Below are 19,061 nucleotides of genomic sequence, written 5' to 3'. Positions count from 1 at the left end.
ACCACTAGAACATGTAGAAGATAGATCGTCTAATCAACTACAGGTCCTGCACTATTGAATCTATCCAGAACTATATTGATGACTCCAGATAGCTGGCTATCTCTTCCCCCTTTCTGTAACTTTTCTCATTTAACCATTTCTCATTTCTTAAGGGCAGAAGATATGAGGTTAGAACAAAAAACAGAACAAATCTTAAATTGGAAAGATTTAAAACTCTAAAAAGTGATAGCCATCTGTGCAAGTAGTTTCTATAAACCATGTCTGTGTAAGAAACCCCCTCTAAATATATGAGCAGAACATGCAGGCAGTGAGGAACAAAAGCTTTACAATCAACATTTAAAATCTTAGTTATATACAGTACTTCTGGTCTGGTTCTCATGTCGGGTATACTGTACATTATTTCTTTATCCCAGCCATATTTAATCATCCCAAAAGCCTTTGTATTATTGCTGTGCCTGATTTCCAAATTTGCTTTAGCTTTTCATCAAAGGATCCAGGATGCACAGTTCACCTCAGATTGTACTTTCTAGTGACGATTCTCTAGATGCTGCTCTGTTGAACCTCTGCTGTCACCGTGCCATTGGAATTTAAGAAAATAATAAAACGTGCCTGTCCTGAGGTCCAATTCTGTTAAACTACAAATGCCTGCAATTAAGAGAGCACATTTGTATTGTTGTTTATAACTTGCTGTTTGATGTTGTATTCATATTTTTATATTGAAGTATTCTAAAATATTGGCAAAGTGGCTGATTTGTCCTTCTTGTCTGAAAGGAGTGTAATTCTTCCATGCATGTGGTTTTGCGAAGCTGCAAAGGAAGGATGTGAGCCATTTCTCCGCTTGGTGAATGCTTCCTGGCCAGCGTTCCTCAGGTGCTCTCAGTTCAGCAACGAAACCATGGCAGGAAATGACAACCAAACCTGCTTCAGACCCCAGACGGAGAAAGGAAAGTCATGTGAGTCACTGTTTCTGTAGCTACTCCTTCTAATAACACTGTTATTTGAAGAATGGTGATCCCTATTATTATTATTATTATTATTATTATTGTAATACATGACCAATGATAATTTCCTATAAACATCTGTGTTTTACGGTCTTGTTATACATAGTGGTGGTGCAAGACCAGTGTATAATAATATTAGGTGGTGGGACGAGACCAGTGTATAATAAGACTGCCAACCTCCTATAGCCAGTACATGAACACAACAAAACAGTATCAATGCCGTAGCAAACAACAATGGCCAGCAGATTTAAAGTTCCATATGCAGAAGACAGGAGGAATTTTTGGAGAAAGCAGTGTAGCCCGATGGCCCTCAGAAAGCAGAGGCTCTTAAGTGAAGAGGAAATCATCCAACTCCACCCTCTAAAAAAGCCAAAGCGAATTTTATGCTCTGGTTCATAATAATAACAATAATAATAATAATAATAATAATAATAATATATTTTCACCCTGCACAGTGGACAATAGGTACTAATGATTGAAATATATGTTCATATATTGACTTCATTTGAAGTTCAATGTATAATAACAGCTTATTTTGTTTGATAATCACATTGACTCACTTGATAACCACAAGCCTTGAAAAACTGCATAAAACTCAAATGACCAGATGGATGCACAGACGTTAAATTGAAATTGCGTTAATAATGCACATTTTAAAATAAATAACCCATTCCATCCTTTGACCATCAGTGTGCTTGTTTTTAATTATTTTGAATTATTCATGTGATTGTAGATGGGCTTCAACTCATTAACTGTAAGCATTAACCGACCCAGTGCTGGAGAAGTTCATTTTGTCGGATCATTCAAGGAAAGTTGCACTAAGGCATTCTGCATACTAAATAATTCCATATGTTTTCCCTAAAATATGAAAATACCAAAACATCTAGATAATTCACATGCTTTCTAACAAAGGAACAGACATCATTTTAATAAAATATTATTTTAATCAACTCTTTTATTTATCCGTAAGCATTCGGTTATAATACATAAACGTTTCAATACTTTTCCGTATGAAACTGATCCAAAAACAAGAGCAACACACAGTAATGGAGCTTAAGACTCATAAACTGTATTGGAATTTGAAGAATGATACAACTTTCACTAACATACCAAATGGAAAGTCAATTGTCTTGTTAATTAACCAAAATCTTTTATCTTAGCAGTTTTGTTTTCTTTTTGGCCTATTTGTGACAGTCTTACCTTAAACTGTTTTTTGAATAAAGATGATTTTTTTTTCAGCTATGTATTTCTGTAACACTTTAAAGATATTGCAGTTAAAAAAATAACATTTACTTCCAGTATTGTGCACAATTTCTGTACCTAATATATTTATTTATGAAAACTTGTGCCTCCACAAAAGGATGCAATGGTTATTTGTGCCATTTAAAGTACCTGCTTTACAGAGAAGATTTCAGTAAATAAATATATATATATATATATATATATATATATATATATATATATATATATATATATATATATATATTTTAAAACTGGGTTAGCAATTGGTTTTTTCAACACAAAATGGAAACATCCAATCATCATCTAGACAGGGGGAGAGGCTGGGCTGGAAAGGGTAGAAAGGACTGCTTGTGAATAGTTAAGGTTCTCAGAGGGTATGCAGGGAGTCTTTTGTCTGGCTTAATCTGGTTTAGAAGCATTTAATTGGAACGCTGCAGCTTGAACATTAACGCTTTCAACAATATCCTACTGAGGACTCTTTTATCTCTGTATGAGTAACAAGAACGCTTTGCTCAGCCAAGAGCCTAGTTGAAGGTGTATTCTAAGTGTTTGAAAGTCCAATGGAATTCTTGTAAAACTGGATGGCAGTACAACTCTGTTTTTTGCAGATTTACTCTTAAGTTGGTTACTTTTAGAGTAGGCTACTGCAGGTCCTGCAAATAGCTTGGAATGTAAAATAATGTAGAAAACATTAATTTAGTGTGTGTATATGTCTATATATAATGGGCATATGTACCATTGCTATGTTATTGTTAATATGTACACTTGTTACTGTGCTTTTCGACTGCCTCCCTCACAGCTGCTTTCATTTCCTGCCGTAATTCATCTGGCTCATGGTCGATCAAGTCCAAATTGCCGAATCTATTCTTAACCTCTATTGAATATTGCTTTGGTATAGCCTGCAGGTCTTATCTGGCTGGATACTTATAGTTCTTCACTTTCTTTAACTTAACTTTGAGCTTGGCTACAAGAAGTTCGCAATCTGGATCTGAAAGTGTGTTAGTCGATTGCACTACACTTCTCCATTGTCTGCTGATCAGGATGTAGTCTATTTGATTACGAAATTGCCAGTCGGGAGAGGTCCAGGTGTAAAGTCTTCGCTTGGGTTGTTTAAACCATGTGTTGGTGACAATGAGTTTGTTCTCTACACAGAAATTTAGCAGTCTCTCACTAGCTTCGTTCTGTGCACCAAGGCCATACTTGCCAGCTATCCCTGTCACTCCAGTGTCTCCTATCTTTGCGTTAAAGTCTGCCATGACCACCAGAACCTCTCCCTTTGGTACACTTTCCATTACTTCTTGGATATTCCCATAGAACTGATCTATTTCTTCCTCTACTAATGATGTGGTTGCGTAGACCTGTACTTGGGTGCTGTTTACTGGGTGGCCCTGGAGACAATCTGATATTAACCTGTTGCTGACTGGGTTGTAGCCTATAATTGAGTCTGCCGTCCTCTTCTCAGTTGTGAGAGGGAGCAGTGGCCCACACGGCGACTGTGATGCAGCACCTGGCAAGGCTGGGACCAACCATCAATGATGCAAAGAGTCGGCTTATACCGGTGCAGACGACAGAGTAGCAGCTATTCAAAGTTGCCTCTCCCTGTTTCAACAGGGATCACAGATCCCTCTGGTGCAGTGCCTAAAACTGTTGGGTTTGAAGGCTGCAGCTGTATCAGGCCGCAGCTGTATATTATGCATGCGCCTGCTCCAAGCAGGCTGCAGGCTGTTTTCCTGGCTCTCCAGCACTGTGTCCCAGTGTTGCAAGACACGTGTACTGGTCCAAACTGACAACACATCAGTGGTGGCATGTGTCAACCACCAGGATGGCCTCCAGTGCCCAGGGTTGCATTGCCTTCTGGATCCTGAATTGGGCAGCGGACCTCCTGTCAGGGGAGGGTGCTCATCCTTCAGAGTGGTGACTCCACCCGCAGGTAGTGGAGCACATTTGGGAATGGTTTGGGAAGGTGCAGACCGATCTCTTCGCCTCGGTGGAGGCGATGCATTGCCCCCTGTGGTATTCTCTCCACCGCTTAGGCAGCCCACTTGGCGTTGCCCATATGCTCCATAGAGTTGAAGCATCTGTCTAGGGAGACAGCCTTCCTCTTGGCTATTACCTCTGCAAAGCAGGTCAGTGGGCTACAGGCACTGTCTGTGCACAGCTCCTTTATGCGGATTTGGGATGATGGCAGCAGGTTGTCACTGCGTACAAACCCTGCTTTCCTCCCCAAGGTGATCACAGCCTTCCATCCACCTCTGTTTTCTTCGGAGGAGGATAAGAGATTGAATTTCCTCTGCCCAATGCAGGCGCTGAGATGTTGTGTGGATAGAACAAGAGCTCTGCGTCATTATGACCAGCTCTTTGTTTGTTTGGTTTACAGACCCTAGGACAGCGCCACTTAAAACAGCGACTGTCCCACTAAATAGTGGATACAGTCTCTGCGGCGTATGAAAGTGTTGGCTTACCCCCACCTGGGAGAGTAGCTGCGCCCTCCACTACATCTTGGGCCCTCTTCAGAGGGGCCTCACTGTCCAATATATGTACGACGGCTAGCTGGGCTACACCGCATACATTCTCCAGGTTCTCGATTTCTCAATAGCACGAGGGTCCTTGAGGTTGCACGCTCGCATGGCTAACCTAGGGTTAAGTGGTTCTGACGCGTCCCTCATAAGCTGTCGTTCCTTCTCCCTCGCAATGGCTCTGGTATACATTTCCCATACGTAATGTTTTGATGGTCATCTTCAAATTGAAAGTGAACGTTAGGTTACTTATCATAACCCTGGTTCCCTGAAAGAGAGGCTGACCACCAACCAGCGAGGTCGCATTGTTCACCCTCACGGCTTCAAAAAGAGAAATGGCTTCCATAGGATGATGGCTTTAACCTTTCAGTAGGCGGGATCGAGGGCGTCACCCAAAGAAGGGGCCTATCGGCAGCTCTGGTATAGCGAGCTCAGTGAACACCTACCAATAGGAAGGCATAGCCCATATGTAATGGGTAATTCTCACAACTTTAATGATTAAGTACTATTCAATGATAATAAAACAACTTCTTCTGACAGTGTGAACTGATATCAAATAATCTAATGACTTGTCAGAACCTAATCTATTAAAACCACTTACATTTGTTCATTCGTTTTGATATAAAAACATTCTAATAAAACTTAACTAATACCTGATTCTTCTGAGGAGAGCCCACCAACTCAGTAGTTCAGTGCCTCATATTCAAAGCTTATGTCCAACTATGGCAGGGCAGAAACCCTACTGTGTGGAGGGAATGTAAGGTTGGCAGGGATGGGGTTAAATCTGTCCCTGCCAGCAATCGCAGGTGTGGCTATTCCCTAATGTGAATGCTGGAAGGGACAGTTTTAACCCCATCCCTGCCAACCTTACACCCCCACACACACACATTATTTAGACCAGCAGGGCTTTAACCTTGCCAAACCAACAAACTTCGAAAGTGTAATAAACCTGTGTGTATTAATCAACAGATATTTTATTAAGTGAAGCACTCAAAGCAAATCTCTTGCTCACCCCAGACATCTAACTTACAACAAATATTTTGAGTAACTAGTGAAACATGAGGTTCTTGCATCCTTCATTTTGAAGCTAGATAACGATAATATCCTCTAGTAAATGTGTTTGTTTAATTTGTGGACTCTCCATGGTAACTTCTCAAATACAAGCATATAAGTCTTTTTGTTACACAGGGGGGAACCCTTTAATTTATTGATATACTCTACACAGACCCTTAAAATTGTCCATTGAAGAAATACAATTGAGATGGCTCGTTGCAAGCCACTTTTTAATTGGAACGCCAATGAACAATAGTCTTTTATATCTCTAGTTATACTTCTTAGGTTTCTAAGAGGCACCACAAAGGACTCTGACTCCTATATGTTAGGGTTGTTTTCTTGCTTTTGTGAGAATTACAATAAAAAGGGGTAAATGCTCTAAACAGCTCCTCAGCATTCCAGTATTGTTTCCGCCTCCTGTTAACTCGGCTCTTTCTTTTTATGGATGACCACACATTGATTGGACCGCTGTCTTTGTCCAGTTGATAGGGGGAAAGTATGTTAGCAAGAGGATGTGTTTAATTGTTGGAATGTGAAAAGAAAATGATCTAGCAATGACCTTAATGACTTAATAAAATCCTAACTTGCTTCAACAGTGTCCTTTTTTTCATTTATTCTCTGAATTTGTTTTTGTTTAGTCCACTTTTTAAAAAAAATAATATGATTCAATATATTTGAAAACCCTCGCAAGTATATGGATATTATTTTGTTCTGTGAAGTTCGGTGCCCAATCTGCACAAAAAAAGCCTCAGTTAAACCAACTTTTCTTTTTTTTCAGTAAGCATGAATAAAAGTACTGTACATCATTCAATACACAGTATGTTTGCAGTTAGACCACGTCTAGATAGTTTGAGATTAATATTTAGTTTTGAACCTGACATTAGCACCAAAAAATCTGATCCCCCCCCAACAATGAATCCATGTTTCTCTTTTTCTCCTCTTCCAGTTATGTGTGGTGGACAGGATAGCTTCCCGTGTGCCACGGGCATCTGTATCTCCAAGAAGCTGCTGTGTAACGGCTACAATGACTGTGATGACTGGAGTGATGAGGCGCACTGCAGTATGTTACTTGGGGAACCTTTTCTTTCAAACTGGGAATGCTCATACTCTTCAAGGGTCATTGAGAAGTCATCTATTGTAGCCTAGGCAACAGGGACTTGTGTGGCATTTATATCTTAATGCCTCCTATGTTGCTTATCTGGCGACCAAGAAAAATATTTACACATGGCAAAACTGGCTTTAGAACATATCTGCGTACCTTCAGAGTGTGGAGTCCTCCTGTTTTGGATTTATTGCTGAGTCAGAGGTATTAAGTTGTTAGTAAGACGTATCCCCATGCTTAGCTGATCAAGGCCTTCTAATATAAGATTATAAATGGTTTAACAACGCATATGAAAATAGACAAAAAGGGCATTTCACACAGGGTGGTCTGGCAAGGCTCAGGGTGGCCTCAGGTACCTACAGATCTTTTCCCTTTCTAGTGGCTTTCACTGAGGTCCTGTTTTTCACAGTATTACAGACAGCTGTGGCTGAGAGTGTAGAGAATATTAGAGGTCATGCAGTATGTCTCCAAGTTTCATCATATGTAAAGTAGATAAATTCTACTATACTGCACTGCTTGCATTTGCTTTTCTCAGTGAAAATACTAACCACATTTGTTAGTGTGCACAGAAGAAAAACCCTGTCCTTTTAATGATAATAATATTCTTGAATTATGTTGGTAAGACTTCAAATATCAGACCTGACGCTGGCAAGGAAAGGTACATACTGACTGAGGCTTGAAGCACACACCCAGCGTGGTATCCAGCAAGCAGAGGCAGTAGAGGAAGGACTTTCACAGCCGGGACTGTCAGCACATGTATTCAGTTAGTGTGTGTGACATCAGAACAGCAATGTGGGTCACAGTCGAATGATAGCTTGCAGGAGTCGGGCTGGAAGAGATAATAAAGGCTGACAATGGTTTTGAGTGTTTTAAACTTGTTAGCAGATTTTAAAGAAAAGAATCCCTCCTCAAAACACAAACGTGTCCAGTTTCAAGCACTCAGTGTACGACACACATCTTTACATAACCCAGAGGCTTGTTTATCTCACACATTTGAAATTATATATTTTATTTTTACAAGTAAACTGTGTATTGGGTATGCCACGGCAGAACATGAAAATCAAAAAGTGATCAGAGCTTAACAATTTGAAAGGAACATTGGTGTTTTAAACTAAATCCAATGAGAGTTTGTGAACTAGAAAAAGTAGACCACTGAAATCAATTCCTGTTCAAATGCATCATTCTTTACATGCAAGCAACCTAAAGTGTTGTACTGCATACATCTATGTTAAGAAACATGTTGAAAAAAAGATATAGCAGGCTAACATACATGAGCATGCTTGTTTTCAGACTGCACTGAGGTCCAGTTTCAGTGTGGCACTGGCAAGTGCCTGAGCCATAGTTTGAGATGCGATGGCTATGATGACTGTGGGGATCTGAGTGATGAGCTCAATTGTGGTGAGTCTGCTTTTCTAGATGGTCTTTATAGTTAAAGCTGCAGAGTGTGTAGTCATTTGCATTATGTCTTCAGCCTTGTTTCCATAGTTTAATATTCTGTACACTTCACCAGTCAGGTCTGTTTTCATTCCCCAAATCTAGTTTTAGTTGAAGGAACATTTGTCTACTTGACCTTACTGGTCTTGTATGGCTGTGGCACAGAGACGAAGTATGCTGTCTTTAAGCATAAAGGCAGTCCATACGAAAGCAGCTCGCAGCTAACCTAGGCAGAGTGGTGAGTCACATGTAATGAATTGTTGGGCCCAATTCACAGAACTTTAAGGTCAAATTTGCAGTTTACGAAACCTTTTTTTAACTTTCTTTAATAGAAGGTTAGAGGTTTATTTTCAAAGCATTTATTTAACATGTAAGAAAACAAAACAAAACAAAACAAAAAACAGTCCTTTTGTGAATAGGGCCCACAGTGATGTAATATCTGTAATAATGTATGTGACCACTACTGTCTGTGTGTAACCTTTGCAGAGTGTGATCCAAAGGAAGAGCACCGTTGTGGAGATGGGAGGTGCATCACCTCAGACTGGGTGTGTGATGGGGACCACGACTGTGTCGACAAGAGCGACGAGGTCAACTGTTGTAAGTTACTCTAAGAGATAAGAGCCTACTGTGTGGGTATGTGTCGGGAGCAAGGCTAAACAAACTAATTTTGATATGTTCTTCATTGGCAGGGCTAGGCTTGTTTTGTTTTAGACTGGGACAAATGCAATTGAACAAGGCAGTGTATTCTAACCATTCAAGGGGGGGGGGGCTATGAAGCTGCTAATGACCTTGGATTTCAATTCCTGAACTGATTTACTGACTTACTGTGTACCCTTGGACTTGCCCTCCTAAGTTTCAGTTACACACGGCTGGCAGGCGCAGTGTAAGCAGAACCCTATAGAAAGCATATGCTGCACCCTGTTTTGGCTATGCTGAGTGAAATGATTCTGTGCCATCTATTCCACTTTGACACTGCTGTTGTTTCTGTTCTTTAAATGCTACAGGGATATTATTAACTGATGCCGTTCAGGACACAATGGCTAAGTTTACAACAGCAATAGTATGATAGTAGCTCTATTATTCCTGAAAAAATCCACTGACCCTGTATTTTTTTATTTTGACACCAAACATCTAAACCCCATGCATGTGAGTATGATTTTATGGTAATTAAGGAGGGCTATGCTAATATTTTGGATACCGGCATCATAAAAACATACCAATTATTAAACGTGCATTGCATTAAAAAGGAACAAAGGGACTTTGTAAGATTTTAGAGTTAAATTACACGAAGGCTACGATTTTACTTGCCTAATTGTGGCCATCTGGGTTTACAGTCGATGTAACTGGAGTGCCCCATTGGTCATTTCTGCTTTTTTTTATTATCTCCGAGGATGGTTAAATATAATTATTTGTTACATTTTTCCATTAAAATTCCCTTCTAGACAAAAGAGATTTGTTAATGTGCTGTGCTAAAGCTGTGCCAACAGTCTACCCCTACCATGAATTCAGTTGAAGTTTTTGTTTCTAATTACGTACTATTCAAATGTGCTTTGCTTTATGGTTACCCCTCCTTACTCAGCAAAGAAAGGCTGTAACTAATAGAAATATTATGAAAGAAGTATTTTGTATTAAAATACTTTCCAACAATGGAATCTGATGCCATCATCGTAAGGACCCGCAACCTTAGACTGTACAGATTGAACTGCAGAGATTGGCTTGCTGCTGGCATGTCAATTGTTTTATCAATGGCAGTCTGGAGGTGATGTGTCGACCTTGTACTATAGTTGTAATTTGTGTTTAAAACAATAATGTACATTAAAAAATAGGTTAACCTGTTTTGAGATTTTTAAATTCTTAAGAATGAATTTATAAAAGTCGTGGGGAAGCATTGATGTAGCTCTGTGCCGTTTCCCTGGTTGGCTTTTTTATGCTGAGTTTCAGTGGCCCTGCAGTATTTGTTCTGAAGTTGTGTGCAATAAACATTGCTTAACATGAAACTTGCAACGGGATTACAGTGGATGAGGAAGTGTACTTCTGTCTCATTAAGATGACGATTCTTCAGTTGGTCTCTTGAATTTGATACGTTTTGGCCTATGGAACAATGTCAGTCGTACCAAACTGGCACTAGCTTACACGCATTTCTAAAATCTAGAAAAGCACGACACAGTAACTGTTTAATGACATCAACATTCTAGAAAAAGAAAGCTCCATTCTGGCACCAACATAGCCAATGATAGTTCAAACTTAGGTAAAAAAAAGAGTACAAATAGCCTTCCTGAATTAGACTCCTATCATCATCACAGCTCATGAATGTTTTAAAATTGCATATAGTCCACTCCCTGCGGTGAGTTAGTCACTTATTATGTTTTTTCAAACTTTGAGTGAAATCTTTTTTTCCTTCATTAACAATGCACTACATAGTGTTTTTCATTGTAGTTAATTTTGGGTTACATTTTCTTATTGCAACAAAAGTGGGAAAATATACCATGTATGCGATTCATTCACATGGTTTAAAATTATTTGTGGTGTCTTTCTTCCTGCTGAACTACAAAGATGCATCTCCTCTACTTTAACAGCCTTAAAATAGTGCTTGTAAGTTTTGTGGCCTTGTACCATACTAAATGACAAAGTAAACAACATTTCTTTAAAAACTGTGAGAACCCCTATATGAGGTACTGTAGTTTAAAGTGATGAATCGGTATATACAGTGAATCTCTGAATACTTGGGCTCGGCACTTTCCTGATATGACGAGTGTCTCGTTCCCCAGCCTGTACCAGCCAGGGCCTCATGGAGTGCCGTAATGGGCAGTGTATCCCCAGTGCGTTCCGCTGTGACGGGGAGGAGGACTGCAAGGATGGCAGCGATGAGGAGCACTGCAGTGCAGAGCAGAGTAAGGAAACACTGAGGAACGAGGCCTGTTTGGAGCACCGTGGCTACTTGTATGGCCAGTTACTTATATAGCCATGTAGATCGACGACACAGTTTTCTAAATGAATATCTGTTAACGGTTTTATTTCATTTTCTACAGTGTAATGCATAGCGCTGTATAAAGCAAAACCAGAAAATGGAAAATGCTGTCTACAGTAATGCATTGTTTTTATTTAAAAAGTTGACAACACACAGTGTTGAGATGTAAATGTGTTTTTCTACCATTAAATAGTGAAACCATTACTTCTGTTTTGCACAGATCAGAGTCTGTGTGCAGCAGGAAACCCTGGCTGCAGAGACACCTTCTGCCCTGGTGGTTGCAGTGAGAATATTGCCTGTGACAACCACAGGAATAGCACAAACTGTAGTAAGTATTGCACTATATTGACACATGTAACCGATACAGCACCAAATGGGGTCTATTGGGATTTGAACAGTGGCGGATATTAACAAGACAGCACTCTTTAACCTACCCTATTATGTACTTCTTTTATCTGTAGTTTTTATTGTATTTAGTGGCATTTATGAGGAGGTCAACAAATCAGTGTGATTAATATAGAGTTAAGCAGTATTTCGTGTCGATTTATATTCCTTTCACAAATTCTACTCTATCAACGGGCAAAATAAATGTAGCTCTGTTCACTACATCGCGCTATTCTGAGATACAGTATGCTTTTCCTTCTTATATATCAGCACCCTATCTGGCTATCCTGTCTCATAGAGAAGCTCTGTGTAAATCAGACATGTCCCTATCTCTTATATTCTGCATTAATGGTGCATCAGATGACCAGGTATTTCTACAGTGTCTTTCTTCCGTGAAATGCAGCAAACTCTTGCAGGGAAATAATTAAATGTGGTACTTCTAATCCTCTGCATTGGCGGAACTTTTTATGTGTCATACCGTAAATTTCATGTGCAGTCTTCATATTTGATTATGTAAACAAATTATATGGCTGCCATGTTGCGGCCACATAACTGACATGCATATTCTTACCACACATATAGACATAGTTTTTAAGTTTGTGAATAAAAATGTTTATATATGGTAAAAAAAAGAAAAGAAAAGGTAACACTATTACAATTATTGATAATTGACTTCAACCAAATAAAAGCTGAGTTTGGACCATGATGCCCAATAATTGCCTAGGCCTCATATTAATATTTTGTACTTAACAGCCTTCATAGATTAGTGGAAAGAACAAGTTGTATTTACGATCACCTCGTTCACGGTACAGGTACCTACAATACACCTACACTCAGTGAAGGCAACACACAATCTTCATCCCACCACTATTCAATGCCATTAGTTCTGCTCTTTCAGTTTAGATAACGTGCGATTAACCCACATCCACAGGTCGCTGTGAACCCATTACTCTAGAGCTGTGCATGAATCTGCCCTACAACTTCACCAGCTACCCTAACTACCTGGGCCACAGGACTCAGAAAGAGACGTCTATCAGCTGGGAGTCGTCCCTCTTCCCAGCCCTGGTCCAGACAAACTGTTACAAGTACCTCATGTTCTTCGCCTGCACTGTCCTCGTGCCAAAGTGTGACCTGAAGACCCATAAGAAAGTGCCACCTTGCAGGTAGCAGAGCTGAGTGCAACCTTAGTCTGTATATGTATGCAGAAGCAAATAAATCAAGCTCTGTACTTGTTTTGCTTTTCATTAGGCATATTCTTTTTTTCATTTTCATGTTGATTTCTCTGTGTCACTGCATTATACCTCTACATTATCCATAGTTTCAAACATTTAATCAAAAAATAATGTGTGTCTTCTAAGGTCATTGTGTAAAGATTCCCAGGAGCGCTGTGAATCCGTCCTGGCCATCGTGGGCCTGCAGTGGCCAGAGGACATAGACTGTACTCAGTTTCCAGAGGAGAGCGCAGGCAATGACACATGTCTGATGCCTGACCAGGACGTTGAGGGTTAGTGCTAATTTACCAGTTGATGAGCTGCACAAAATTTCCTAGGAAACTAACATTTTTACCCGCAGTGGTTATGAAGAAACCGATTGAGTACCTGAGAAGTGTTGTTTAAAATGAATGCAGGGAATGAGGTGCTAGTGAAAAACTGAGAAGCTGACAAGAACTGACAGGAGTCAGTGTCATTTAACATGTAACACCCTGCAGAGGCCTGTAAAAATGCTTCAGGGAATTTCAGGTCCAGGTTTCAAATTGCAAGTTCTTAAACAGAAATACGTGATTGAACCAAATTTGCTAAACATTTGTCATATTAGTGGAAATAAAAAATCACTGCTGTAGTTGCTATGAAAAGAATAGTGTTATTGCAAGGGTTTTTTATGTTGCTTCCACAGTAGAGAGTAGAATAGAGGTACTGTATGTTCAACAGGCCTGGGGGCAGCTGAATTGTTAAAGTACAAAAACTTGCCAAGATGTAAACAGTGAAACAAAAAAGGCCAACTTTGAAAGCTGGCAAAATTATACTTCCTTCCCACCAAGTGAACCCCAGATGTGGAACGTTCTCACAGACTGAAAAGTTTTCCTCAGTAACCACAACAGCGTAGGGGCTTTTTGTCATTCAGTGATGGACAACCAGGGTTTTCAGCAGTATTATTAATTTCAATAATGAAATACATCTGCTTTTGTCATTGACAGAGTGCTCACCAAGCCACTTCAAGTGTAATACTGGAAGGTGTGTCTTAGCCTCGAGGAGGTGTGATGGACAAACGGACTGCGATGATGACAGTGATGAGGAAAACTGTGGTACATAATACCCCCCTACCATTTCACATGACGTGCTGACAGACAGGAGGAAAAGAGTGTTAGGCTTGGGGATGAGACCAGCATAGTTCCCAGTGGCACAAGGCCAAATTCACAAAGCATATGCACCCTTGCACTGGTTTTATGTATTACAACATTATCGTGTGTGTGTGTGTTTATATAGATACACAGGGTAACTTCACTATAATGAACTCCAATAGGACCTAGATAAATGTTTGTTATATCAGGGTGTTCACTATAATAGGGTTTGGCATTTTTCTGTATCATAATAATGACTAAATGGCAAATTTCAATTGAACATCAATATATAGTACTTTTATAAAGACTGCTTCACATTGATCAACATTTAAATGGTATTGTGACAAGGTACTCGTGCCAAATGTGTGGATAACCGCATTGCAAGGCGGAGAGAAACGCTGGCACAGGTGCGCAGGATTTATTAAACAACACAGAGAGTAAACAAACCGGTCATGTTACGCTACCAATGATGGTAACGCACAGAGGACACATACAGGACAGGCAGGCAGGCAGGCAGGCAGCAAGTCTCAATCAAACGCCTGTCTGTAAACAATCATTTGATCAAACGTAACTCCAAAAAGCACACAAAACAAACCCGTTTCCACATATAAATTACACCAGCACTAATTTCTCTTGTGTGTATATACATATGTTTAAAAGAAAACAGTAAAGAAATGAAAAAGGAAAGCATGTACACTTACATGCTGAATACAGTAATTACACAGCCTTTCTATTGAAAATAACTATTCAGCGTAGATTGCTCCTCACGCCCGTTACCTTGTTGCAGTTTGTGTGAAGATGACGGACAGGCAACGATTGCATTCGTCATGCATAATTCGTACTACAATAGGTGATCTTTGAATTTGCGTTATCTTTGAATTCGTCAACCATGGTCTTTGTTTTCACTGAGAGAATAACACACTTGACACTGGAGAAAGTTCAGTGTCAGTCAGTACTGAGATCATTTTATCCGGGTCGATCTTGTATGTAGGTGATCATTCTAATAGGGCTAATTTGCATTGAAAAAATCGATTCTTGCTGTTGGGATCGTTAAAAACGAGGGTTTGTTATAAGAAGAGTTTGTTATAGTGAAGTTATCATCCATCTATCTATCTATCTATCTATCTATCTATCTATCTATCTGGATAGATTTTTTTTTGTTAAACGCAACAGTGTAGAGATGCTTAGTGAATCTCTTTTAAATTCAAGTAATTATGTTAGTAAAAACTATTACATAAAAGAATACCCATGCAAGTGGCCAACTCTGATTGCTGTTCCCTATGTAGTTGAAGGGCAGATGGAATAAATGGTTATAAAGAAAAAGGCTGCGAGTTAAACAAGTTGTTCATTTTGATGTGTCGGTTAGACTCATTTATATGGCTACTGGAATTCAAAGGACATGCAACATTTCAGGAAAAGAAACAGAATCCTGGTCTTTATGTAAACATGGCCATTTTATTTATTGATTTATTGACAATAAACAGATTACACAGTCAAACTGGAATTCAGTTTATGGCCTTATAGGTTAGCTTACCCTGGAAAATGTCTAACTTTTTTTTTTATAGTATAATCCATCTACTGACTCTATTTGTGAACAGAAAGAAAACAAAACAACTATAAACAAAGTCGTTCAGTCAGCCACACACTGTGACATTGGCTATGGAATGAATCGACCCAGTCTAATAGTATTACCAAAGAACACCCAGTGCTCAGGGGATTCTAACTGATACATTCCAGCGCTGTAGTCTGATGTTGATATGCAGGACAGCAGTCAAAACCTCATTTACCTGATGTCCACAGAGGACGTTACTGTTGCAAGGGGACATGTCATCATCAAACAGACAGAATTACAACATTTTGAAGGAAAGGGTCTTTTTGAGACGTGTCCAGACAGGTTTTACAGCCTGATTGAGGATGAGTGTGTGCAGGGCTCCTGGTCTGTCTGCTCTTGGACAGCTTGGAACTCAGCACAGTTTAATATGATGGATTGAGAGCATAATGCTGGCCATTTACAGTAACTGAAATCTACAATTTATTGACATTTTATTGGAAAAGCACAAAATACACCAACTAATTAAGATATAAAGAACCGTAGATACATAGTGGTAGAAAAACCAATTAATTAATTCAGCAGTTTTTCACTTAGAAGATAACAGAATGAACTGCACAACACCAAGTCAGTATTAGCAAAGCTTTTTAGTAGTCATTATCTGTGTCAGTTTTACTGCTTGCAAACAAGGGTGCATTTGTTAAGGAAATCATGTTTTAAAGCTCACAGTGTGTACACCAGAAGTGCGATATGAATAAAATATTGTAACTAATTTTTTGACAAAAAATATGCAGTATAATTAGGGCTCTTCGTTGTCGGTTTTTATTTTTGATCAAGTGATGTCCCTTTTTTTGAGCTGACTGTTGGAAAAGTGTTGAAGTTCACTTTATTTTTGATTGAGACGATGATTCTGTTTCATTGATAGTGTAAACAAAGCAGCTCCATATTTTTAATTTAAACCAAACGTAATTGAACTGAACTGACTATGTGTTCGGTTTAAATAAAAAATAAGGAGCAAACCTTTTTTTTATTTTTTTATTTTACATTATCAATGTTAAAACTGCTTAAGTAACCCTGTGTATCAATTCCCAATTATAGATTGACTCTTTTGAAGAGATTCAGCCCAATCATTACTGGAAATGTATGTTTTTATAACATCTAGTGCATTAGTTTCTGAAACTCTGTTGATAAAACAAAGAGAAGCTATGGCTAATGTGTAAAACTTTCGTAAAAGCAATGCTCACTTATTCCCTCAGTAATTGTGCCCTAAATTTGTGTTAGCACCCAAACAGATTTATTTTGCACAGCAATTTTGCAGTTTTTCCATGATTTTCCAAGTTTTATTTTAATGTGCTTTACCATACATCTCTGGGCTTCACCATGCATCATTAGACTTTACCATGCTTTTTCCACTGAAAGTTTTCATATTATTGAATACAGAGCAAATGTCTTGGAAGTAACTTTAACTTAAATAGCTTTAATAGCTGTTTGATGGAAATTGCTGCCCTTTCTGTTACCAGGTTGTACTGAGCGGGGGCTGTGGGAATGCCCGTCGAACAAAGGGTGCATCAAACATACAATGATCTGTGATGGATTCCCAGACTGCCCTGACCTGGCAGATGAAAAGAATTGCTGTAAGTCATCATTACTCCTTTTTAACCAACCTGACACTTTCATATACAGTGCACTCCATTTATAAGAGTCACATCTGTCCCGGATGATTTGATTCTTATAAGAGGTTGATTCTTAAAAGCGGACTGATGTGATTACAATTAGCAAAAGCATGCCTTCGCGCATCAGCTGTTTAAATACAGTATACAAATGACAATGATGCTCAATCAATGAAGACAATACATCAAAACAATCAAAACATTTTCTTGTTTATAAGCAGATTGTTATATGATCACGATTATGTTTACTCAAAGCTGCAGAATCCTATTTTACTACATTATACTTGAGAAGCGATCGTCTCGTAAGGGTGCCTAGTTTAACTGCCCTGCGGTGTTACGTGTAATGGTATTTGAGTTAAAATAATATTGCAGTACAGTATTTTACTGTCAGGACTACCACTGTATTTAAGCATCTGTGGCTTGCTTTTTCTCAGTTGCAATGCAAATCTCAATTTTTTACTATGCAAAGATGCAAAGCTCAGCAATCCCCCCCATGCATATTACACAGTAACAGTGCCATACTCCTTTATGTTTTCAATAAATGTGTATTTACTTTATTAAAACAAAGTTTCACTAACAGCGAACACAAACAATCCCTGTACAATGCTGTGACAAAGTGCCCGCCCCTGTGTGTATTTTTTGTTATGTGTTGCGTGTGGTTTGTTTAATGTTGGTGTATAGTCATTGGTACACGGGATATAAACGTGTCTGTGTAACACATGTGTTTAAAATGTATGTTTGTATTTAGGCACGAGGATTGCACAGCACTTCACGTGCAAGTAAAATGTAATAATATGTGAGCACGGGGAATTGTACTTTATTAATTCACGTGCAGTTGTACCGAGACTCCAATTGAATGATTGATTAGTAGTCGAGTCTTGGTACAGCTGCATAAAAACAACTTGTTTTCGGGTGGGTGTTCGGTGAGTAGGGAACGGGAGAGAGAGGAGGATAAAGAGTTAGATATTTCAATTGTTATTACGTGCTGGTGGGACCAGCACGATACTTGTTTATTTAAAACTCACCTTGTTTGTTAGTGTGTTTAGCAGTTCACCATTTTGTTAAGTGTTAGTCCGTTTTTGTTTGTCTTTTTGTTTTGGCGTAGAGTGCCGTGTCCTGTTTCTGTTTGTTTGTTTAAACCCTTTTATTTTACAATAAACCGGCGCAAGCAAGCGCCATCATCATTTCACATCATCCGTCCTGTTTTGTGTATTCATTTCCTGGTTCTGACGCCACCCACTTCGGCTGTCTTTGTGACAAATGCATTCGGACGTCTTGCTTTTTTCTGCCATGTCTACTCACATAAACTACACGACTTGCTTTGTTTCTGCTGTGAGTCACTGCGGACCAGGGAATTATTCTGCACACGCTATGTACTTACCTAATCAAGTGACATGTGATCAAACTCAGATTCAAAAACAGCTTTATTGCTTGTACACTTCATTGCACTTGGTGCAGTATCGTATTACATGCAGTCAATTTGCCCTGAAATGATTCTTATAAGCAGATTGCTTGATTCTTACAAGCGGATTATTTTAGCATGGTTAGTATAGGAATGATTTTGTCCCAGTGGTTTTGATCTTTATACGTGGTTGATTCTTATAAATAGAGTGCACTGTATTTAATGGTATTCCTTAAGGTATACTAGAAAAAAAAAAAAAAAATAACATATCAGGACTGTGTAAGTATAACCAACGTGTGTGTGTGTGTGTGTATATATATATATATATAAATTCAGGTCTGGCAATGGAACATGAAACAAGCAATGTGGTTGGTCAAGCAAGGTTTCAGCTGTCCGTATATT

The 19,061-nt window shown here is 39.0% G+C and overlaps 1 protein-coding gene across 2 annotated transcripts in view; it reads left to right on the top strand.

Moving 5' to 3' along the window:
• LOC121329640 (atrial natriuretic peptide-converting enzyme-like) overlaps positions 1–19,061 on the top strand; it is a 49,732-nt gene that overhangs the window by 19,458 nt on the left and 11,213 nt on the right. For both annotated transcript variants that reach the window (XM_041275340.1, XM_041275348.1), the window contains exons 5-14: positions 772–953; positions 6,759–6,872; positions 8,205–8,312; positions 8,835–8,945; positions 11,117–11,239; positions 11,537–11,644; positions 12,632–12,863; positions 13,059–13,204; positions 13,895–14,002; positions 17,108–17,221. In XM_041275340.1, the coding sequence (XP_041131274.1) occupies positions 772–953; positions 6,759–6,872; positions 8,205–8,312; positions 8,835–8,945; positions 11,117–11,239; positions 11,537–11,644; positions 12,632–12,863; positions 13,059–13,204; positions 13,895–14,002; positions 17,108–17,221 (1,346 nt within the window). The remainder of the gene's footprint in view (positions 1–771; positions 954–6,758; positions 6,873–8,204; positions 8,313–8,834; positions 8,946–11,116; positions 11,240–11,536; positions 11,645–12,631; positions 12,864–13,058; positions 13,205–13,894; positions 14,003–17,107; positions 17,222–19,061) is intronic.

Source organism: Polyodon spathula, chromosome 2, assembly GCF_017654505.1.
Source record: "Polyodon spathula isolate WHYD16114869_AA chromosome 2, ASM1765450v1, whole genome shotgun sequence".
NCBI lineage: Eukaryota > Metazoa > Chordata > Actinopteri > Acipenseriformes > Polyodontidae > Polyodon > Polyodon spathula.
This window is presented reverse-complemented; position numbering and strand designations above follow the sequence as displayed.